General features: G+C 40.2%; 2 protein-coding genes across 4 annotated transcripts in view; one reads left to right on the top strand and one right to left on the bottom strand.

Annotated features, from left to right (window-relative positions):
• Window positions 1–24,993, top strand: part of ZSCAN29 (zinc finger and SCAN domain containing 29) — an 83,378-nt gene that overhangs the window by 12,502 nt on the left and 45,883 nt on the right. The gene's annotated exons all lie outside the window — the stretch shown is intronic.
• ADAL (adenosine deaminase like) lies at window positions 393–24,686 on the bottom strand. Of its 3 annotated transcripts, none has more exons than XM_032417271.1 (12): window positions 24,369–24,686; window positions 21,277–21,336; window positions 18,477–18,710; window positions 18,100–18,230; window positions 17,536–17,596; window positions 12,757–12,844; window positions 10,586–10,667; window positions 7,517–7,643; window positions 6,179–6,259; window positions 3,968–4,106; window positions 2,329–2,429; window positions 393–1,781 (listed from the first exon to the last, which is right to left on the bottom strand). In XM_032417271.1, the coding sequence occupies exons 1-12, from the start codon at window positions 24,600–24,602 to the stop codon at window positions 1,587–1,589; spliced, it is 1,533 nt and encodes a 510-aa protein (XP_032273162.1). In that variant the 5' UTR covers window positions 24,603–24,686; the 3' UTR covers window positions 393–1,586. The 3 variants fall into 3 exon arrangements, with proteins under 3 accessions (XP_032273162.1, XP_032273163.1, XP_032273164.1); XM_032417272.1 differs by having other exon boundaries at window positions 1,587–1,781; window positions 24,016–24,405; XM_032417273.1 differs by lacking the exon at window positions 21,277–21,336 and having other exon boundaries at window positions 1,587–1,781; window positions 24,016–24,405.

The raw sequence follows: 24,993 nt of genomic DNA, 5'->3' as shown, positions 1-24,993 counted from the left end.
GCAAAGGAAGGATGTATTAGGAGGAGCTGGACAATCATATCCCCATCAGTTGTTTCCTAATGCTGTTACTACTTTTCATTTTCCCCACACTATCATTTCTTTTCAAGATTTGTTTTAGAGAGAGAAAGTGCACATGTGGGAACAGGGAAGAGGGGCAGAGGGAGAAGGAGAGAATCTCAAGCAGACTCCCTGCTAAGTGCGGACCCAGATGCAGCCCTCCAAGTGGGGCTCGATCCCAGGACCCTGAGCTCATAACCTGAGCCAAAACCAAGAGTCAAACACTTAACTAAATGAACCATTCAGGTGCCCCACCTTTTTTTTTTTTTTAAAGTAAACTCTACCCCCAGTGTGGGGCTCAAACTCACGACCCTGAGATCAAGAGTTGCACGTTCCACTGACTGAGCCAGCCAGGTGCCCCACATTCTTCCTTTTATTGCTTGGCTATGGCCAGTGCTACAGAACTTAATAACATATATTTTCTCTGTGTTGCTGCCATTTCTCTTTTACTATAATCAGAATATGGAGGCTGAGTCTTATCAACTCTGTAGAGAACTATTTTTATGGTGACCAGGTAGGAAAGGGAAGCTGAGATAGGAGCAATCAATTCTTCCATCATTCAATTCAAAATCTAAAATGAAAACTTTACTCCTATATACTCAACTATCCAGTGAGATGCATATCAAAGTTTAGACATATAAAATGGTATGTATTCTCTGATACCATGGTGCTTAAAGTAACATGTTATATGGATATATTTTAGTTAGGAGCTTAAATTACTCCTACATCCACCACAGTGCTCTTTCAGAAACAAAACTTTGGAACAACTGGAAGTCAGATTAAAGGCAGGAAATAGAAGCCTAAAGTACCTTAGACCTCAAGAAGTGTCTGGTTGGTATAGCTCCATTATGGCAAAATAACAGAAGGGTAAGGTAGGAACATTTAAAAAAAACCCACCACCTTGATTCCAGGGGGATTAATCATGAGAGGGGCAAAGCCAGATCTCAGAAGCTAGTTTTGTCTGTCACTAGGGTCTTCCAAAGTAGATTAACCCTGACTACTGGGTATTCACAAAAATCCATGGTATGCAGTATAGCCTGGAGTCAAGTTTTGGGGAATACTTAAGGGAGTTTGAGTAAAACAAGCAAAACAAAATACAGAGCGCTGCTGTCACAAGTTACAAGGCTTAAAGGTTTGGTGGCAATTTGTTTTCCCTCTTCTCATCTTTCGACTTAGTTATTCCAAAACTTTTCCCAATTAGAAACTCCTTTGATTTTCCTGAAGTTTTATGATCACTAATGGAGAGGGACTGTTAAGTCAAATCTCTGGTGGAATGCGGAGTTTAGTTAGCAGCCACTTTCAAGTCCCTTCCGGTAAGCAGCATGGAGGTAAACGCTGTAAGACCTCAGAGCCTGCCAGTCAGTTTAAAACATTTACTGGGCACCGGCCCTGAATAAGGTGCTGGTGATGGAGCCCCTGGTACCGGGCTGCTGTGCTTCAGAGGGAGGGATGGACAGTTTACTAAGTGTGATATGGCAGGAAGATCTTGGTTGCAACACATACTCAAAAGTAGTTCACCTCAGTGCAGCTTAAAAATGTAACACTTTGTGTTTCAGATGATTCCACTTCCTCCTCAGTTCAGACCTGGTTCTGTCAGAAGCAAAGATGTAGTCGATGGATTCATAAGACAGATCCCACACCTGAGACTGGTTCAAATTAAATGTTTCAGCTGCCAGTTGGTACTCTTGAGAAAGATGTGTTGCAAAAACACCCTTATCATCAGTCTGCCAAAAAAAAAAAAAAAACCAAAAAAACCAGTTTTAAAATGAACAAGGAAATGATTTTTTAAAAAAACAGTAACTTACGTTTAGTCTATTTTCCTGTTTACCATGCTTCTTTTAAGAGTCTAAACAGGTCTATAAACGCATCCATACATAGCTATAACTAAATAGGTCTGTTTATCCTTTTTAAAACAAAAACACCAGGGCAATGGCTCTCAACCATGGCTGCATATAAAAATCACTAGGAAGCTTTTAAAACGTATCTGTGTACAGGACTCACCCCAGATCAAATAAAACAGAATCGCAAGGGATGGGTACTTGGGCATCAGTATTTTTTTATGTTCCTCTGGGCACTGCCTAGGACCTTTACCCATAGAGCCAAACCTGAGTCACCCTGGCCCTCTGTAGCCTCTCATGCCCTGATCCTCTCTCACTCCTCTACCTGGGCAGCACCCTGAGGCACGAAAGGCAGTCAGCTAGTAGTGAATGTCTGACCTAATGCAACAATGAAATGAAAAAGGAGCAAAATACTTCATACAAAACACCTTACACAGATCACAGATGGATGGGCAATGCTGTACCAGAATCCGAAATGATGCTGGTCATAAGATGGAACTGTCTGACTTTTGATGTTTGAGGTCAAACAGAGTTCTAGATGAAAGGAGGAAAAAGTCTCTTATTAAAAGCAGATTAGTAGACTCATTCATCAGTGTTCACCAAGTAGATACATGAGGAATTTTTGTGCTGCAACTTTTGGCAGCAACTGTACCAGGCAGAGAATTAATATCCCCTTCACAGCTATGTGCTTCCCCCTTTCTTTTATCCAAAATGGAGAGGAAAGGGGAATGTTATAAGCCAGTCACCATGGTGAAAGCAGGGAAGAATCATGAAGGAATTTTTGAGGGGTTGCTGCACTTCTTCCCGGTCTTACAGTGGAGGCTAAAACAAAATAGCAGCACTGCTTGAGGGCTACAGTATTATAAAAAAGCCAAGAGCAGAAATGGACTTAAAGAAAACCCCTAAACTCCTTTACTCAGACAACCATCTATTCCCTGTCTGCTGCAAGTAAGTCCATCTTAAGAATGACTTCTATTATTAACAAATTCCTGCCTTGACACACTATACTGAGCTCCCCAGCCAGAGCAGAAATACTTCACTGACTTGGTTGATGGTGTCAGCTCAGTATGATAAGGCAGCCTCAACATAGGGCCACTCAGTCCAAGGGATGGCAGCCTGCCCCCTCACACTGCTGGGTGCAGAGCTGAGCCACCACACTAAGATAACTATGCAGGTGGTTTCCATTTTCTCAACTTCTGGGGATGTTTAAAAATGTCCTTAGTAAAAAGAAAAAAAAAATCTCATTATGAATTGCTGAAAACTCTGTAAGTAATTAAAAAAACACACCCACACACGTGTTAAAAATTGATAAAATTATAAATTTAGCAAATTGATCATTCAGTAAAATGGTTTTCAGCCAACTGCTTTTTTCCCTCCAGAGAAGGCCTTCCCCGACCATCCAATTGAAAGTGGTTATCTCATCACTAATATATCTAACTGTTTAATTTTCTTCAAAGAACTTAACACTGACATTTTCTTGTGTAACCGTTTACTGTCTCTTACCTATGCTAGAATATAAGTTCCTTGAGAAAGAAACCTTTGCCTGTTTTGTTTACTGCTCTCTTCCCAGCAATTTGACAGTGACTGAAAGAGAATAGGCACTTCATAAATATTTGTTGTTAAATAAAAGCAGCTCCAGGGATACACATGTAGACAAACAAGTGTGTAACAGTCAACACACATAAAAATATGTCTTGGAATCTTCCATAATTCTTAATTTTTAAATAAATGTCACACATTTTCATAACACATATTAATTTGGTTAAAGTCATTTTGAAATACTAGATGACTCTTATTCCTTCAATATAATAATTATTGAGTTCCAAGAACTGGGGAATGTCGCAGTGAACAAGACAGACAAGGGCTCTGCTTTCATGGAGCTTATATTCTAATGGAAGCTAAAACTTTGTTACTTAAATAAGGCTCAAGAGGCACATGTACCAAGCAACTTTTAATTTCTAAATGACACTTACATATTTAGAACAGTACTTCTCCACATATGGGTTGCAACCTGGTGGCTGAGGACAAATGTATAGAGTCTTGTCTGGAGGACGTGAAGCCCTAAACCTTACCCAGTGGTATCTGGTGGTGCCTCACAAAGTCTACCAGATCCAGGGATCCTCCCTCAGAGGAGTTGAGAAATGTCCCATGCCCAATTCTGTCAGGAAGCAGATCCAGAAGTACTTGTGTTTCTTTTTTTTGGTTTGGAATCTCAAAAAAAAAAGGGGGGGGGGGAGAGGGCATCAATAACCTCTTTCAGTGGTTCTTAAAGGTACCTTTTTCTGTAGCCAGCTACTTTGTCCCTCAGAGAAGATAATGCAGACATTCTGGAAAGCTGAACCACCTATACCTTCCCAGCTCTCTTCTTTGCCTTTATTTTCCCATTCATTTCCCAATATTCTTCTAGATTCGTTTCAATGATAATACTAATTATAGTTAGCAAGGGTAATAATAATAAACACTTTTAGACCTGCTTTGTGCCTTTTCACATAAATTCTCCTTTAAACCTCACAAGAATCTTACAAAGTACTAAGATGAAGAAATTAAAGTTCAGAAAAAGTAACAGGATCAACTCGGGAGCAGAACTGAAACGAGAAAGGGACCTTTCATTTTTTATTTTTTTCCTTCTACATTACACTTCTCTACACTTGGAATTTCTTCAGATATACCTAACTTTTGTAGTTAAAATACAAAGTATTTTTTTTTAAAGTTGTCTAAGGTCATGGAGCTCTATCTGACTTCAGGGCCCAGATTCTCTGTGCAGTGTGCTCCTGTTTTGTTATTTTTTTAAGGATTTTATTTATTTATTTGAGAGAGAGGGAGAGAGAGAATGAGTGCAAGTGGGAGGGAGGGACAGAGGGAGAAGGCGAGAAAGTCAAGCAGACTCCATGCAGAACCCACGTGGGGCTCGATCTCACAACCCTGAGATCATGACCTGAGTGGAAATCAAGAGTTGGACATTTAACTGACTGAGCCACCCAGGTGCCCCATTCATGTTTTATTTTGACACGGCCAGCTACATACATACCACAACTACCATGAAAAGGTCTAGCTGTACTCTTTATCTACTAGATAGCCTACAAGACAAATGACCATAACATGCTGAAATGAAATGTTTTATGTCCAATGCATCCAACAAAAAAAGCAACAGAATAAAGAAAATTTAAAAAAAATTTTAAAGAAACAAATAGACAAAAGAAAAGAAAAAAAGAAAAAGAAAAGCAACAGAGACTAAGGTAAAGAGACGGTTCTAATGCTGTGCACAAAGACCACAGATAACTGGTCACAGTAACACATGCTGGCTGTTCCATTTAATTGACCAATAGCTTTAATCAGACATCAGGTTAGCAAGAGGATGTCCTACGAGTGAAAGATCTTTTTGATCAGAGTGTGGAAACACAGATCCTAGATTTTAAGTTCTGCCACCAGATTACTGACTCTTTGCTTACAGACATGAAAAACATCAGCACTGACAAGCTCCAATTTTTTCCTTAATCTTTAAATCATGATGCTATTCAACCTTTATACATTACTGCATCTAATATTCATAAATAACCGTGTGAGGTAAGTAGCCTAAGTATTATTTCCTGCACTTGAGACAATAAACTCCAGACTTATCGAGCTGTGTACATTAATCACGTGCAGCTTTTTGTATGTCAAAAAAAAGAAAACAAATAGAAGTACTGACATAGAAAGTAAATCCATCTGTAAAATGGGGGAAAGTGTAGTTGACTCCCTTGTTTGCCTCACAGGGATGTGCTTAAGAAAGTGACTATTCTCCAGCCATTATCTGTACATTATCTGTCATTGTGCTCATGTTGCCAAGGAGCTGGGGCCCAACGAGGGGCACCCGATCTTCTGATGAGCCTCATAAAATAATGATGAGCTACTTCCTTTCTCGCCAGTGCATGTGATATATTCAGGTCCCTTACCCTATGAGGACAAGTGAGATGAACTGGTGCTTTTCTCAGTGTCAGCTTCCAATGACAAGACTGATGATGAAAACTTAGCCATTTTCTCTAGTAAGATGTCAATAGCTGTTTTAACAACACAGCAGTAGCGTGAGTCAACAGCCACCCTCAGGAATGACAAAAACATAAAACCAGTAACAAGGGACTAAAGCAAGTCATACCTTTAGCATTATAATTTACATTTAAAAACATTTCTACATTCCTCCTCTTCTACTTTTTTTTTACCTCCAGGTTTACTTTTAGCCATTTACAAATGATTATTATTTTCACTGTAATTTATCTTCTCCAGCCTAATTTTACATTATTATTTACCTCTGAAAGATGCAATGCCAACTTCAGGCCTGCTTTTTTAGCTTCTAAAAGAGGTTCCAGGAAGTCTTTTGCCTGTCCTACCTTGATAAAAGTTAAAATGAAGATGAATGAGAATTCTGGGCAAACTGAAGAATTAGGTACTTTGTGTCAATAAACAAAGGAATAAAATAATGGCAAGGAAAAAAATGGCAGATTGACTCATTTGAAAATTTCATTTATAAAGCACCTACAATGTGCTAGACACTTGAGGGAATATAAAGCTGGCAAAGACCCAATCCCTGCCCTCAAGAATGTTAAGTCACATATGAGTGAACCTGATGTCAATCAGCCATGCTAGATATAGAGGTCACCAAATTTTAGTTCTGTAAGGAAATCTAGGTATCTAGTGCTAAGGAAAAGTCACCTGATTCAGGAACCTGTATGATTACAGTAAAGAAAGCTTCTACCAAATGGATGAATGAAATAAGAACACAATAGTCCAGGTTTAAACAAAGCCATAAGGACCAGTTTCCTGAGACTCTCCAAATCCAGTGGTTTTCAACCAGGGCCAATTCTGCACTACCACGCCCCCCCCCCCCACCTCCTCCCACGCTGGGGACACTTGCCAGTATCTGGAAACATTTTTGGTTGTCACAACTAGGAGGGTGCTACTGGTATCTAGCAGGTAGAGATGACAGGGATGCTACTAAACATCCTGCAATACACAGGGCATCCTCCCAGGACAAAAAATTATTTGGCCCAAAACGTCAATAGTGACACGAGTGAGACACTGTGCTTGAATCTGACATTCAAGAAGCCCTAGGCCAGTCTTTCTCATTAGGGGTTCTACAAGATAATTAAGGCCTACCCATACTTAAGTATTAATTAATTATTAGACATGCATTGTATGTAATGAATTAATTTCTCTCCTCTCATTCAAATCTTATTCTTTTTTCTTTTTTAGAGGGCTTAATTCTTTCACAGAACCCTGGTTGAGAATAGCTACTATAGACATTCTGGTCATCCAGGGCAGAATAGGTCTTTTTTTTTTTTAAAGATTTTATTTGAGAGAACGAGCAGGGGGAAGAGGGAGAAGCAGACTCCCCGATGAGCAGGGAGCCCCATGTTGGGCTGGGATCCTGACCTGAGCTGAAGGCAGATGCTTAACTGACTGAGCCACCCAGGTGCCACCCCCTGCCCCCTTTTTTTTTTTTTAAAGATTTTATTTAAGAATAGGTTTTCATCCACACAGAGTGTCTGGTAGACCTCTGGAGAATGCAGGATGCCCCAAGCTAATCCTTACCCCACAAATTGATTCTACTTTTCAGAAATAAAATGTATTTAGGAAAAACAGCTTACAGTAGGGTCTCCACTGAGGTCAAGGCCAAGAACTGTATTGTCAGTAGAGAGGAAGAACTCTTCAGCAAGTTTAACGGTCTCCTTGGCTACTGAAGGGCCACCTCTTCTGTCGATTGCTATCAAATACCTTTAATATAAAAAAAACACAGTTGAAAACAAATACAGTGCAGATGAAAAAGACAACTCTGAGTATGGTCAGAGAGGTACAGCAGGCTACATGTAAAATTTACTTAGTAGAAGTACAGCCTGACTGACAGGACAGCTTACTTTGCCAGAGGGCATGAGACCATAAATTCCTAAACAGCACCAAACATCTAGTGTTCAAATTCTTAAACGTTTCATGTTTTTTTTATTCTTGCATTTGTTTTTTAGTTTGTTTGATTCAGAATTCAACTAAAGTCCACGCACTGTGTTGGTCAATGCATCCCAAGTCTCTTTTAATCCAGAGGCGCTCCCTCCAGGCCCCACCTTCCCCCTTCTCCATAAACCCCCACCACTTTTCTTGAATTTATTTCTTGAACTTAAAGAAACCACGTCCTTTGTTCTATGAAATTTCCTACAATGTGCATTTTGCCGAGTGCATTCCTGTGTCCTTAACCTGTTTCTCCCGTCTCTTATATCTCCAATAAACTGAAAATTGGAACTAGTCTGGAGGCTTGATCAAATTCAATTTTTTAGCAAGAGTATTTCGTAAGTGATGGTGTGTTCTTTCATCAGGAGGCTTAGATCCATTATTTCATTAAGTGTTAAAAAACTGGTAATATTCTAATTCTAACACATATCCAATAGCTGATACAAATTCATTCTTCATGTTAGCTGGAATTCTACAAGGCATCTAATACCCAGAGAACCCCTGTTAATATTGTATAATTTTCCTCCAGCATTTTTTAATTTATCTATTTTTTTACATTCCTCCAGCATTTATTTATTTACAAAATTTGGATCAACTATATATAAATGCACTTTTTTTTTAACTTAATGATTTCTCCTGTCATTAAATAATGTTAGAAAACAATATAAATCATATGAACATAACATAATGTAACTGTCCTCTGCTAAATGTTTTAGGATGTTTTCCACTTTTTGTTATAAATAACACTATAGGTACGCCTGGGTGGCTCAGTCAGTTAAGCATATGCCTTGGGTCGGGTCATGATCCGGGGTCCTGGGATTGGCCCAGAGTTGGGCTCCCTGCTCAGCAGGGAGTCTGCTTCTCCCTCTGTCCTTCCTCTTTGCTGATGCTCTCTCTCTCAATTCTCACTCTTTCTCAAATAAATAAAATCTTTAAAATAAACATAAATAAGTAACACTACAATAAAGAATCTTACACAAAAATCAATTTATTTCCTTAGGATACATTTCTAGAAGTGGAGTACTGCGTCAAAAAGAAACATTTTTGTACATCTTAATACATACTGCTTTTTAAAGAGGTTTTATTTATTACATATGCTTACTAGCAGTGTGTAAGTTCACAAACTGGTTATTACCTTGTTTTGGGGGGAGCTGTTGAAATGGCATTGTAATATTTTAAATTTATCTGATTGGGGTGCCTGGGTGGCTCAGTCGGTTGAGCGTCCAACTCTTGATTTCGGCTCAGGTCATGATCTCAAGGTTGTGAGACTGAGCCCCATGTCAGGCTCCACGCTCAGCGGGGAGCCTGCTTGAGATTCTCTCTCTCCCTCTGATCCTCCCCCACCCTCTGCACACTTTCTCTCTCTCAAATAAATTTTTTTTAAAAATTATCTGATTAGTGAGATTAAATAGTTCCCTATACACTTATTGGTCATTTGTAGGTCTTCATTTCTTAATTCTCTTCTTGTCTTTTGCCTGCTTCTTTTTGGGAGGGGTGTGGGTATTAGTCTAGCTAAGCTTAATTTGGAGAGATTTTATAGCCAGAAACTATACAGGTAGCTTTCTTCCTTCAAGGACTTATTGAGCCCTGATTATGTGTCGCCTCTGTTCTAAGTACTGGAAGGGTAGTGGCAAAAGACAAGGTTCCTGGCCTCATGAATTTACACTCTAGTGGGTATGTATGTACAAATAAAACAAGATAATTTTTTTTTTAAGATTTTATTTATTTGACAGAGAGAGACACAGTGAGAGAGGGAACACAAGCAGGGGGAGTGGGAGAGGGAGAAGCAGGCTTCCCGCCCAGCAGGGAGCCCGATGCGGGGCTTGATCCCAGGACCCCGGGGACCATGACCTGAGCCAAAGGCAGATGCTAAACGACTGAGCTACCCAGGCGCCCAAACAAGATAATTTCTGATCTTGTTAAGAAGAGTGCAATAAAGGAAATAAAAAGGATTACTAGAGGATTTGGGGGGGCACTTTAGATAAGGTGGTCAAGGAAGGCCCTCTGAGGAAGTGACAGCCAAAATGAGAACTCAATAATGAAAAGCCAACCATGCAAGGATATGGTGGGAAGCGTGTTCTAGGCAAAAGCAACAGGAAGTACATAGATACTGAGGTGGGACAGTCTTGGCCTATTTGAGGAACAGAGAGCAAACCAGTGTGTAACAATGACAAGTGGCCCACATAAGGCTGTTGAAGAGAGGCAACCAGATCACATGGGACCCTGCAGGCCACAATAAGAAGTCTGGATTTTGGCTGAAGAGCAATGGGAAGCCATACTTCTCTAGAGCAACAGTACTCAGAATTTTTTTTTTTTTTTTTTTTAAAGATTTTATTTATTTATTTGAGAGAGAGAATGAGAGACAGAGAGCATGAGAGGGAGGAGGGTCAGAGGGAGAAGCAGACTCCCTGCCGAGCAGGGAGCCCGATGCGGGACTCGATCCCGGGACTCCAGGATCATGACCTGAGCCGAAGGCAGTTGCTTAACCAACTGAGCCACCCAGGCGCCCCAGTACTCAGAATTTTATTGCCACATGAACAAATTCAGAACTGCATTCTCAACTTTTAAGCAATAGATTTTTTGACTCCATTTTTCTAAGATAAAAATCAGTTATTGTTTGATTTATAAAAATCTATTACACTCATGATCAAAATAATAACATTTTCACATTCTAGTTTTTTTTTAAATGGTGACCACTAAGGTACAATGCTTCTTACCTAACATCAATGTCTATGTTTTCTTGTTTGGACTGTTTTATGCCCTCAAGTACAGATTCCACATAAGCCTTTTTAGTCATTCCTGGAAAGGACATAAAGAAAATATTTGTCAAGACATCATCAACTATTTCATCCTTTAACATTAGCATCCCTCTATGAACAATTACATTTTTACTTTATGCTGTGACAAGGGCATGATTAAAGATGAGTTAAAACATAGCCCTATGGGTACATTTTCATAAATGCTAACTGTACTTTAATAAATTTTTAAAAATGAAGTATGAGAAAGCAGAAATGGAAAAAAAGACATACAAAATATAAGCCCATTTAAAAAGTATTCTTAGATCCAACAGACATAAAACTACTCTCACAGGGCGCCTGGCTGGCTCAGCTGGTAGAGCATGCAACTCTTGATCTCAGGGTCATGATTTCAAGCCCTGTGTTCAGTGGGGAGCCTAGTTAAAAACAAAACAAAACAAAACAAAACAAAAAAAACAACTATTCTCACAAATTGCTATAAAAATCTAAAATGCCTGTTCTAACAAAACAAGAACAGCCTTTTCTAAGGCCTATCCTTAAAAAAAAAAAAAAAGAAACAAAAACAAACCATTTTTCTCTATTAGCAGAATGTTTTCCTGCTGGTCCAGAAAAAAAAAAATCCCCTCTTGGGTTCCTGCCTCTTCAATCCTGGCCAGGCTCAGTGTTTCCTGTCCAGGGTACTAGAGCAGTTCTTCCAATTTTGGGTGTACAAGTCGTCTTCTGGGGGCTCTGAGAGCACTCTCCAGAACAACCCCCTCTAAAATACTGTCGTACCCAATCATAAAATGCTTTCTTTTGGCAGAAAATCTCAAGTAACACAGAAAATTATAAAAGAAAAAAGTGTGTAACCTATAATCCCACCACTCAGAGATAACCACTCTTTGTTTTTCTAAGTATAAATGTTTTTTGAATAGATGAGAGGCTACTATGTATATATGTATCCTGTTCAGTTGTTTAATACAGTCCTGTATTCCGAGTGTTATCCCCAAATCTTTATAGTATCTTCGCAAATATTTTTAATGGTTGCCTCACATTCCATTAACCCTTATTTAACCATTCCCCTCTTGTTGCATATCAGGTTAGCATCCCTCCTGGAATCTCCATTCAAAGGGCGAACTAGTTCCAGTAAGTGGCAGGTTTCTTCTCTCCTTCCCTTTCACTATCCTCACCAGCATAATCTGGAACTGATCCTACAATTTAAAAATGCGAGATAAGAATCTTCTGCTTGTCCCATTTCAACACTTACTTTATGTAGTTTTAAAAAGTTTATCCCCTGAATAACTGGACTGCACATGTCAGGGTGCAAGATGAACTGGCAGAGCCTTTTCAGGTCACAGACAAGGGACTAAGAGGGACCCAAGGACACTGCATAACATCTCTCCACACTGCCCTTATGAAAAGAGGGTTCCAGGAAATTTCTCCAGACCACATCCAGATCCACTCATCTCCATCCAGAGAGGTTTTACTACCTCACCCCTTGCTCCTGGCTTAAGACACTATCAGTCTCTGAGAAGGGACTGAAAAACCTTCATTTCTGTGATTGTCATAAAACATGATTCAGCATCTACTCAGTGGCACTGTCTCACAAGTGCCCTCAATGCAAGGAGCAAGAAGTAGCCTCTGTTTAAGACAATGTAACTATAAGGAGCAAACATTCTTTCCTCAGAGTGAGAAAAAAACAAGAACAAGCAAAATTTTTGTAGGCCTTTTAATTTCCCTTAAACAGATAATCCTTGACCTGATTTTTTAACTTAACAACTCACTCATTAATAATGTACATCACTGGGGTGCCTGGGTGGCTCAGTCATTAAGCGTCTGCCTTCAGCTCAGGTCATGATCCCAGGGTCCTGGGATCGAGCCCCGCATCGGGCTCCCTGCTCTGCGGGAAGCCTGCTTCTCCCTCTCCCACTCCCCCTGCTTGTGTTCCCTCTCTCGCTGTGTCTCTCTGTCAAATGAATAAATAAAATCTTAAAAAAAAAATAATGTACATCATTAATGTACATCAGAAGATTTGGACTGTTGACTCTACAACAGTGTTAAAGCAAATGCTTCATATTCTCAACTTATAAACACATGAATCATCAAAGCACAGAGGAAAAAAGTATATTTGCTGAGAAGTAATTAAACTCTACCTGTAGCATTTTCTCTTCTAGGTGTGCTCCTTAGTTCCAGGTACTTGACACCATCATCTGCAAATTCTTTAATGACATCTTTTGTGACCTGATAGTTAAGGCAATGGACACAATATTGATAATGTTAGTGTAAGGGTCCCAATGAAAATGCCCAATGCTACAGCTTTATTTCACAAATTAAATTTGATTTGCAAAAAATGTTCCAAGTCTCTCATGTGGTTAAGATGACCTGCTTTGTCATACCCCTGCTGGAGACTGTGATAAGACTGTAACACTTCCAAGAGTTCCCATCACAACCCTCATTCTCACATTAAATCCAAATCTGCACATCACACACACTTTTTGTTTCTCTTCTCTCCTTTTAGCCATTTCTCCATTTCCTAGTGTTCATAACAGTAGCTGATAAAACAGAAAAAGAGGCAGAACTAAAACTACTTATGAGTGTGTAGTACTAGGAAGGTACATATGGAAATAAGTGGCTAAAACAATTAGGCATTACTGATGTACCGTTCAAAGTCATGGCTTACGGTTCTTATTCAAGTTATTTATGAATAAGTTGTATTTTGCAAAAGTTTCTTCAGGCAGGGTGAAATTTTCTCCAGGAGTACTAAGAAAAATCTCTCTTTGACAAAGAAAATGGGTGATAAATATGAGTAAAATGGTATCCAATTTAGCACAAATTTCAACAACCCAAAAATGACTAAATGACCAGGGTAAATGATATCAAAAGGATGAAGGCATTATTTTCCTTCTCTGCGATCAATCCTAAAAAAATACTAAATCTAGAAGAAAAAAGGACCAGGTTGGAAATGCTCTGACAACCAGCCCTAGCTAGTCTTTGTAGTTGGTACCCTAATCTTAACCAGTTTTGACTATATGCACATGAACAGGCTAGTGCAGTGTCCTGGCAAAGGAACAAGGGCTGGCGGATTGTGTAGACAGTGCCTAACAAGGCGGCACTACTTTAGTGGACTCACTGTAATCCAAGGTCTGGGCTTCATCTGGTTGGGTGTGTGTGTGTGTGTGTGCGCGTGTGTGTGTGCCTATGCCACGCTCGCTTAACTAAAGCCAAAAAGGAATTTATTGGAATATTAGAATATAAATATACTAAGCTCAGATTCACCAGGAGATCTGCAGAATCAGCCTCAGAGACTACACAGCTCAGGACAACACAAAAGCGTTCAAAATCATGTGACACTCTTGGACCAAGCAAGACACCACGGCTTCCTACACCACTGAGCATGACCCTGCAGCTTCTGTACCATCACCATAGGCACTGGACCCCATGGCACTGGTGCCCCCCAAACTCCCATTTTGCTGCCCATGCTACCACCAGAGTGTGGGCCTCATCTGTGCAGGCTGAGGAACTGCATCTTGTCATCGGCTCCAGAGCAGACACAAAGAAGCCAACTCCCCCCACCCCAGCTCCCATGCGGCCAATGCAGAAGCCTATCTGTGATGCAGCCTTGACAGGGAGGGTGAAGTTCGGGCATGAACTGGCAGTCCTCCGTGACGGAGGAGACCAGAGCTACTATCCAAGGCACCCTCTTTCTCGGTTTCTTGAGCTGCCAGTGAAACCAAATAGAACCACAGAAGGCTGTTGGCAAGTATGGAATGAGAGCAATGGGACGATTTCTCTAGGCCATGGTGAGGCCTGTGGAATCATCCCTACCCATGTCCAATAATACTTCCTTGGGGTCCACATCTGTGTCTGCCAGATTCAGCCCTTTCTGCTCCATACAGCAACTGGTACTGAGGCAAACTCTTACTTGAGTTCCTTCTTCAGATAGAGTACATCACAATTAGTTAAGTTTCTGCTTACTCAAAGGACAGTAAGACTGCATCTCCTGAATGAGAAAGAACATGGGCTCTGGAACCAGACAAAGATAGTCAATTCTGCCACTTACTCTGTGAGTGACCTTGAACAAGTTACATGTAATCAATTTAAGGCTCAGGGGTTTTTTTCATCTGCAAAAAGGGAACAATAAAGATACCCACCTCAGAGAGTAGTCTTGAATGTAGTGTCTGGCACATGTAATAGTTAGTATTACTTCAAGCATATTCCAATCCTTTCTCTTTGAGATTACATCCAGATCATCTTGACCAGACTGTTAAATGATCCATAAACTCTTGGTCCCACATTTATGAACAAAGAATTTCTTGGCTTACTCCCACACAGGGTTCATTTATTATATGTAAATGTTACTAACTTTACTCTGTCATCCTTCTGAACCACCTAAAGTTGCTCATTCTAGTACCACTAAGTCAAATCACAAAATCTTAATTCCTTACCTCATTTTATATTTTTTAAAGATTTATTTATATGAGAGAGCGCATGCAAGCAAGAGTTGGGGGAGGGGCAGAGGAAGTGAATCCCCAAGCGGACTCCCCCACTGAGCCTAAGGCAGGGCTCCATCTCATGACCCTGAAATATTGACCTGAGCCAAGCACCCAAGCAGGGGCCCTTCCTTACATCATTTTATTTTATTTTTAAAATTTTATTTATTTGAGAGAGAGCAAGAGAGAGAAAGAAATCACAAGCAGGCAGAGGGGCAGAAGGAGAGGGAGAAGCAGGGAGCCTGATGCAGAACTTGATCACAGGACCCTGGGGTCATGACCTGAGCCAATGGCAGACACTTAACTGACTGAGCCACCCAGGCGCCCCCTTACTTCATTTTAATAAAGCTTTTTACCAACTTTGAAAGGAATAAAATAATGAGCATGGCATTATTGTAGCCCTAGATAAGCTGTCAGAATCCAAGATTTCGTCAGTTTTGCTCGGTGACAATCAACAACAGAAAGTGAGACATTCCTAGCAGCATTCAATGGTATCTGTTGAGTGGCTAATTAGACAAGCCTCCTTTAGGTTCCTATAAGTCCCTGTACGTATCTCTAACACACAGCTTACCTCATTATGTTGGATTTTTTTTTCCTATTTATTTTTTTTTGATGTAGTGTTCCATGATTCATTGTTTGTGTATAACACCCAGTGCTCCATTCAATACGTGCCCTCTTTAATACCCATCACCAGGCTGATCCATCCCCCCACCCCCTCCCCTCTAAAAGGGGGTGTTTCTCAGAGTCCATAGTCTCTCATGGTTCTTCTCCCCCTCCGATGTCCCCCCTTCATTTTTCCCTTTCTACTATCTTTTTTTTTTTTTTTTTAACATATAATGTATTATTTGTTTCAGAGGTACAGGTCTGTGATTCATCAGTCTTACACAATTCACAGCCCTCACCATAGCACATACCCTCCCCAGTGTCTATCATCCAGCCACCCCATCCTTCCTATTCCCCACCACTCCAGCAACCCTCAGTTTGTTTCCTGAGGTTAAGAATTCCTCATATCAGTGAGATCATATGATACATGTCTTTCTCTGATTGACTTATTTTGCTTAGCATAATACCCTCCAGCCATCCAAGTCATTGCAAATGGCAAGATTTCATTTTGTTTTTTGTTTTTTTGATGGCTGCATAATATTCCATTGTATATATATACCACATCTTCTTTATCTATTCATCTGTTGATGGACATCTTGTCTCTTTCCATAGTTTGGCTATTGTGGACATTGCGGTGCATGTACCCCTTCGGATCACTACATTTGTATCTTTGGGGTAAATACCCAGTAGTGCAATTGCTGGGTCGTACGATAGCTCTATTTTCAACTTTTTGAGGAACCTCCATATGTTGGATTTATCTGCTTATGGGTCTGTCTGTCTAACCCAACTATAAGTTCCTCAGGGGGCAGAGACCATGTCCATCTATCTTATTTCCCAGTCTTTAGCAGAGTGCTAGAACATTGTGGGCACTTGAGCAACTTTTGTTGAACTAGACTTTTAAAGTTAACTCTCTCACCAAAAGGTGATTAATTTTCATGAGGATCAGTTTCAGCCAAGAAGGAAAATTCTTTCTTGACCAGTCAGAAGTTATTTTTCCAGAAACACAGGTTATACCTCTTACTCTGCATTTTTTTCTAATCGTTAAGAACACTGATAAGGATTCTGTTTTCCTCCATTTACAAAGAGTACATTTTAAAATGCCAACCTAGTCAATGATACAGAAGCCAGTCTTCCATATCAGAGTCTAGTATCACAGAGCTACAGATAAGAGAACACAGTGGTGTCCTCTAGTCCTTCATTCCCAGAGGGAAGGACTAGGGATTAATCATTCAATCTCTAAGTACTTCTTGAACTTCATTCTCTATACTGTCCACCCAGGCAGTTAAAAGTATCTCAAGCAATACAGATAAAGCCTTATCAAAGAAATGCTCATCTATGGTGAAATATTTCATATAATATGTTACATATGGAAAACAGGACAAGATTTTATCCTCTATGTAACAGAATATGTTGATCTTGCTTCTCTTCTCAGATCTTTTATAATGAATGTAGTCTTTTTTTTTTTTAATTTTATTTATTCATTTGAGACACAGAGATACAGAAAGAAAGAGAGAGCATGAGCAGAGGCAGACAGAGAGGGAGAAGCAGGCTCCCCGCTGAGCCAGGAGCCCGATGCGGGGCTCGATCCCAGGACCCTGGGATCATGACCTGAGCTGAAGGCAGATGCTTAACCATCTGAGCCACCCAGGCGCCCCTGAATGTAGTCTTTGATATTAGCCCTTGGCAAATGTCTTACATTGGTTTTGAAAAGAGTTGCCATAAAAAAGCAGAAAATATTTTTCATTTGACTTGACGAAAGCAAAAATTCATGTTCAATACCAGAAGGGCATAAATTACTTAATAATTTTTAAACCACTCTAAAAATTTTTCATTTCTCACCATTAGAATATCTTCAGGGCTAGTAGTAAGTTGATGAATAATTTGAAACATCTGGAAACATCTGCAACAGGAAAAGTTTTAACATACTCTAGTCATCAAAAACTTGTCACTCGAGACAAACCCACTAAATCGAATGAATATATTTTAGGCTAATACTAATTATATATTACAAAGAACTACAGAATACGTTTTTTAAAATTACACTGATCTGGAAGGATAAATGACTGAAAACAGAATGTTACTCTTAAGTGGGAAATACTAGTTTCCCTTTACCATACCCCCTACCCCGTTGATAGCAGCAAACAGGGAGAAAAATCAATAAGCCTACATTTTCACGTCTAAAGAATATTCTAATACAGTGTAACTTTACAAACAACATAAGTCACTAAAAATACTGTCAGTGGTCTAAACAGCTGGAAAAAAATGCTGTCAAGTTATACTCTCTATACCAGATGGCTACCCAATTCCTTTAACTACTAAAATCTGGATTCTTATAGACTATTTACAATCTCGAAACAGTAATAGAGATAAAGAGAAGTATGTCCATAACCTCCCCAAACTCACTCTTCTAAAGTTCTTTTCTTTCCCTTGTCAATCATAGTCATCTGATGGTGGATTTTAAGACCTGGCTTCTTGGCTATCAATTTCTTCATGGTATTAGAACTAATGGATCCATTCAGGTGGGCATGAAGTTCCTAAAACAAGAGAATACAATCAGTAAAAACTTCTCAAGTATCCACCAGATTCACAGCATCCTACCAGGTACCTGATGTTTGTAATCTGCACTAGGCAAACTGCCTACTAGATGTAGCTATATAACTTTTAAAGTTTATAAAATTTACAAATTCTACCTATAAAATTTACTTTTCTTTGTGGAAAAAACAAACACAGGCATCCTTATAATAAGCAACCACTCCAGAATTCTGTGGTTGAATTCTCACCACTTTAGGTAATTCTGAGTAAAAGGCTGTCTTCCGTGGCTGTTGGTGTCCTTCTGCTTCCATCATGATTTCGCAGAATAAAAAGGTCTTTCTCCAAATACTCTTATTCTTGTTATGAACAGTATAATGTGCTTCAGTCAGTAAATTCTGTGGTCTTGAATTTCCTTCAGATTGCTTTATGTCCATACATTTTGATAAGATAACCTGTATATGTAGCTCTGGGCTCAGCTTCCCCTATTTAAACAAATGTGAACATTTTCAGCGGTTGACATAAAAACAAAGAAACAGAATTCTGCCACTTTATTCCTCAAAAGACAAAAGCCCCTTCAATGCTATTTAAGCAAATTAGCAATCTAACCTAGAAATAAGAAAAGGCCTCAAACTGGTAAGAAGTGAATGAAAATCTGAAATTTAGTAAGGTGTATTCCTTACCTGTTAGACCTTTCTATAAAACTTTTTTTTTTTTTTTAGATTTTATTTAGTTGAGAGAGAGCGTGCACACAAACAGGGGCCAGGGGAGGGGCAGAGGGAGAGGGAGAAGCAGACTTCCTGCTGAGCATGAGCCCCATGCGGGGCTTAATGCAGGGTTTGATCCCAGGACCCTGGAATCATGACCCAAGCTGAAGGCAGATGCTTAACCAACTGAGCCACCTAGGCGCCCCTATAAAACTACTTTTGAAAGAAGAAATTTATAAAGCCTATTTTGGGTAAAAGTTGACATTTTTGAGCTGTTTAAAAAATGTAAAGGAAGGGCGGAGGCAGTGGAGTCAGATGGACCCACATTAATCGTTATACCAGTTCTGTCATTTAGTAGCTGTATGGCATAGTTACTAAACTAATGGTTTCAGTTTCCTTATTTGTAAAAATGGGATACAAATGCACAGTAGCTCTGAGGATTAATAAAGTAATTTAAATTCCCCTCTGCTATGCTCCCATATAATTTAGTGACTACCTTTAAATTAGCACTTTGTCACACTGTTTCTCAATCACGGACTGGTTTTTCGTTGTTGTTATTGTTGTTTTTTAAGTACGTTCCATGCTCAGCATGGAGCTCAACATGGGGCTTAAATCAAGACCCTGAGATCAAGACCTGAGCTGAGATCAAGAGCCTGATGCTCAACCAACTGAGCCACCTAGGCGCCCCATCTCAATCACTGATTTACTTGTCTTTCTTCCTCACCAGCCATAAACTTCAGAAGAACAAGGACTATGGCTAATTCTACCTCCCTAACACCTAGGACAGTGCCTAGCACATTGTAGGTGATAAATAAATCCTAATTTCCCTTCACCTCTGAAGGTGGCTTATAAATAAGATAAAATTCCAAATGAAATTTAGTGATTTTTCAGAATAGCCACCCTGAACCTCTGGGTTCTCACATATTAATGATGATGTTGATAAGAAGAGCAATTTTTTTTTAAGATTTTATTTATTTATTTGAGAGAGAGAATGAGAGAGAGAGAGAGCATAAGACGGGGGAGGGTCAGAGGGAGAAGCAGACTCCCTGCTGAGCAGGGAGCCCAATGCAGGACTCGATCCCGGGACTCCAGGATCATGACCCGAGCCGAAGGCAGTCGCTTAACCAACTGAGCCACCCAGGCGCCCAAGAAGAGCAGTTTTCATTCAGAGCAGAACAGATAAGTAGCAAGTGGTTTTACTATTATTTTAATTCTTGCAATAACTGCAAAATAAATACTTTTGCCACATTACAAATCAATAAATTGATAGAGAGGGGGTAAATAAGTTTTCACAATATTAAAATGGGCAAAAAAGAAAACAGTTTGGGGGCGCCTGAGTGGCTCAGTCAGTTAAGAGTGCAACTCTTGGTTTCAGCTCTGGTCATGATCTCAGGGTTGTGGCATCAAGCCCTACATAGGGCTGTGGGCTCAGCGTGGAGTCTGCTGGAGATTCTCTCTCCCCTTCCCCCTCTGCCCCTCTCCCCTGCTTGTGCATTTGTGTGAGCTTTCTCTCTCTCAATAAATAAATAAAATCTTTAAAAAAACAAGTTTGTACAGGACCACAGAGCCACAGAAATCCACAGAAAGGCCAACACAGTATGAAATAAAAGTGGCATTTCAATAGAATGCTATAGTAAGTGCTTCATAAATAGTAACGAAAAAGATAGGCTGTTTAACTAATATGCTTACACTCCTACCAAAATATACAGAAGACAGCATTAAGATGGAAAAACACACCTCATCTCCCATAGGTAAAATCAATTTGCCATAAATTGATTTTTAAAGTATGTGTTAATCAAAATATTCCCAAAGTTATTTCTTAGAAATTGATTTTTAAAGTTCATGTGGAAGACATAAAATTATCCAGAAAAAATTGTGGATCTCAAAAGAAAAATATCCAATATTAGTGAAGGTATGAGTAAAAGTTCTGGTGGAAACAGAACTTGGGATGGTCTTTTTGGAAAGCAATTTGGCAATATCTAACACACACACACACACACAACACAAAACACCATTTATTTTCTGACCAAATAATTCTACTTCTAAGAATTTATCCTAATCTTATAGGATATGCACAAATACACTTCTTATAACATATAATAGCAAAAAATTGGAAACAACCTAAATGTCCATCAGTAGGCTACTGGCTAAATTAATTATATCTCAATCCAACTGAATATCTATGACTATAGGGAAAGACTTCTATGATATAGTGTTACTTCCAAAAAGTAACAAAATATATTGCTTAGAAAGACGGCATTTATGAACAAAGCATATTTTATTTATTTATAATTACGGGTTGGAAGTGGCAAAGGTCAGGGGAGAGAATTTTACTTTTACTTACCTTACATAGTTTTCTGCAATTTGAAGATTTTACAACAAGCATGTAATACTTGATTGCTTTCTGAAATAAGTTTAATAAATTAAAATGTTAAATAATCAATAAATTTATATAATTTACTTAATAATTTAATATAAATAATAAATTATTTATAAAATAATTAAATAATTTTTAAAATTCGCAAAACAGGGGTGCCCAAGTGGCTCAGTCAGTTAAGTGTCTGCCTTAAGCTCCAGTCATGATCCCAGGGTCCTGGGATAGAGCCCTGCATCGGGCTCCCTGCTCAGTGGGGAGTCTGCTTCTACCTCTCCCTCTTCCTGCCACCCCTGCTTGTGCTCCCTCTCTCTGAAACAATTAAATAAAATCTTAAAAAAAAACTCCAAAACAATTTTATTATTATGAATTGTGAGAGGAAGAACTTTTATGTTTAGACAATAGAATGACAGCCTAAAAGGACATTTTTCATAGCAGGCTGATAATAAATCTGACAAGTGGCTAGCTTTTTAAATATATTTTCAATCCCACTCTAGGGTCCTGATCTTATTTTGTGCTACATTCAAACCACCCTCCAGACTGACCTTTAACTAGTTGTGAGTAAATTTACTGACCCACTGGCTACAATATTAACCTCTGGAAATTTGAGATCCACCAAAAAGCACTATTTTTACACATTTAAAAAACTGTTGTTTCACTGATCCATGCCTAAGATACTACCATCAACAATACCATGCCGTGCCAAATTCTACCTTCCTGGGCTAAGTTTGGTGTGGGTGGGAAGAAGCTATGGTGGGAGTGAGGAGCAGAAAGGCAACACATTGAGATAAGATCTTTCTACATTTGTACTGTATTTCATCAAGTTAGAGCAGGGCCAGAACCAAGTCTCCTGTCTCCCAGAGAATTTTTTTCATGCCCCAAAAAGAAAAGGGAACTCAGAATAATAAAGACATGTGTTACTCTTTTTTTATTAAGCACTTATCATGATCCAGGCACTGTGCTAAGTTTCTTAGATGGTTATTCTACTTAATCCTCACAACAACCCATGAGATATTATTATCCTCATTTTACCTAAGAATAAACAGATTAAAAAATAATAATCAGAAAACAATCCTATGGTACCCAAATCACAAATTTTGCTCCATTCTCTTTTTTCCTGAATCAGTTTTCTTAATCTGTTCTTTATCAAAAAAAGTAGTATTTCTAACATATCACCTAAATTTTACTTGTCATTAAATATTCACTTCTACAGCACTATATATATTTTTAAAAGTCCTACAGTTCTTTTTGTTTTTCTTCTTCCTTGGCCCTCAATCAACTCTGAGACATCTCAGAAAGCAGCACTTACTCCTCTCATTTTAGACATGAAGATCCCAGGCCATTCCCATCAAAGGCAATTCCAAACACCTCAACACGCCACTAGACCCAATCACCTCACACTGAACTGACAACCCAGCTGCCAGTGTTAACAGAGATAACAGAAGCCATCGGGCAAGAGTTTTATTTCTCTCTGCCCTCACTTACACCTAAACTTACCTTTATCTGTATACTTTCTTCTCTCGTAAGTCAGAGAAAAAGGATTCATTCTTCTGTCCTCAACACTAATTTGTGCCCTAGATCCCATTCCCTCCTAGCTATTTCAAGTCTTTACTCCACCAGTTAATCATCTCAATTTTCTGTTCCTTCAACCTCTCTCTCCATTGGCTAATTTCCCTCAGGCAACCAATATGCATGTACATTATTTGCTTCCACCTAAAAGCAAACAAACAAAAACCTTTCTTGTATCCCATATTCCTCTTTACTGCCCTGTCTCTCCTTTCATTTTAAGCTAAGCTCCTTGAAGGCATAATTTAGACTGGCTGCCTCCATTTACTTTCTCCCATTCACTGAAACATGAATTCTGCCCTTGTGCTCCACAGAAATTGCTCTCTGTGAAGTCATTAAGAGCTCTTCAACACCAAATCTAAAGACACTTTTCAGTTATCAAACCTTTATCCTGACTCAAACCTCTGAGTTCCAGTATCCAAATCCAAATGGGCTAGACTCCTAAACTCCTGCTCTTAATCATTCTGCTAGACTGCTTCAAAGTAACCATACTTACAGTCATCCTGATTTCCTTCTCCACCTCAGCCCCTGCAGTTAGTCACCAAATTCCAATCCATAAATGATAAATCTCCTAAATATCTCTGGAAGCAGTTTCCTACGGGTGATGACTTCCAAACACCCAACTCAGAAACTTAATGGTTATTTTAAACCCCCGACAAGACTCAAACCGTATCAGAGGGAATAATCACCTCTCTTCTGTGACTTCCCTCTTCCGTGGATATATTCAACACTACCCTAGAATCACAGACTTTTCGAAGTGGAGGGGAATGTCATTTTATAACCGAGAAACAGAGGCTGAGTGTTTTACTTATTGTCAGCTTTGCACAGAGCCCGGAATACAAGGGAACTGATAGTATATATCTGTGGGGAAACATTTATTGGGTGAATCACAACCTCTGTAAAAGTTTCATTTTGCACCTGGCCTCAATGACTTGTTTTCAGATTTAAATGGGATCTCTTTTTAAACTATGAAAGCATTAAATAAATGAGTAAGTACTAGTAGTTAGCATCTGAGAAACGACCCCTTCTTCTCCTTGCCCACAAACCAAGGTCAGTGGTTCTAACCCTACTTTGCCCCACCGGATTACTCAATGCTGACCCTGCAGTCCAAGGAGGTCTGGTTGTCAGTCCCCACACACTCACCCCTTAAAGATTTCTGTTAACAGCTGAGTCAACTATGAGGACTTAGCGAAATTCTCCCTTCAGACGGAAAGGCTTGTAGAAAAGGGACAACCGGAGCTTCCCTGACACAGTCCACGTGCCCACAATAAGCCGTAGGGGGTCAGTCTTCGGCGAAAACGCAGTCCCAGAAAATCCAAAAAAAGTCAGTCACAGTCGAACTTTAGCACAAGCTGCACCCTCCTCAATTCTGATTGGTGAGGTGCCCTCTTTGCGGAAGTGATGCTCACACACGCGGAAGGGGAGTCACGGAAGAGGGGTGCTTTTTCCGTACAGAAATCCCCGAGGTGGGTACTGCAGAACGAAAGAGGGCTCACCCCCGTGACGGACCGCCGCTCCTCTCCCTCACCTCGGCCATGGGCCCGCGGAGCCGCGAGCGTCGGGCGGGGGCAGTACAGAGCACCAACGACAGCAGCGCCCTCAGCAAGAGTTCCCTGGCCGCGCACGGGTACGTGCACGACCCCTTTACCGCGTTGCTCGTTCCGGGGACCGCGCGCCGCGCGCCGCTCATCCACCGCGGCTACTACGTCCGCGCACGCGCCGTGGGGCATTGCGTGCGTGCCTTTCTGGAACGGACGTGCGCGGCCCCCGGCGCTCCTCGCGCCCAGATCGTGTCGCTGGGAGCGGGGTCAGATTCGCTGTATTTTCGCTTGAAAACTGCGGGCTGGCTGGCCGGTGCCGCAGTCTGGGAAGTAGATTTTCTGGACGTCGTCCGGCGCAAAGCGGAGAGGATTCAAGATACGCCGGAGCTGAGCGCGTTAACCGGGCCTTTCCAGAGTAGGGACCCTGCGTCAGCGTTGTGCTTTGAGAGTGTGGACTACCGCCTCCTAGGCCTGGACCTGCGGCAGCTCCCGCGATTGGACCAGGCCCTGGCCGCCGCCGGCCTTAACGCGGCCGCGCCCACTCTGCTCCTAGCTGAGGCCGTGCTGACCTACCTTGAGC

This window comes from Phoca vitulina, unplaced genomic scaffold (assembly GCF_004348235.1).
Source record: "Phoca vitulina isolate PV1807 unplaced genomic scaffold, GSC_HSeal_1.0 scaffold20, whole genome shotgun sequence".
Taxonomy (NCBI): domain Eukaryota; kingdom Metazoa; phylum Chordata; class Mammalia; order Carnivora; family Phocidae; genus Phoca; species Phoca vitulina.
Note: the sequence above shows the minus strand (reverse complement) of the source record. Positions and strands in the feature narration are given on the sequence as shown.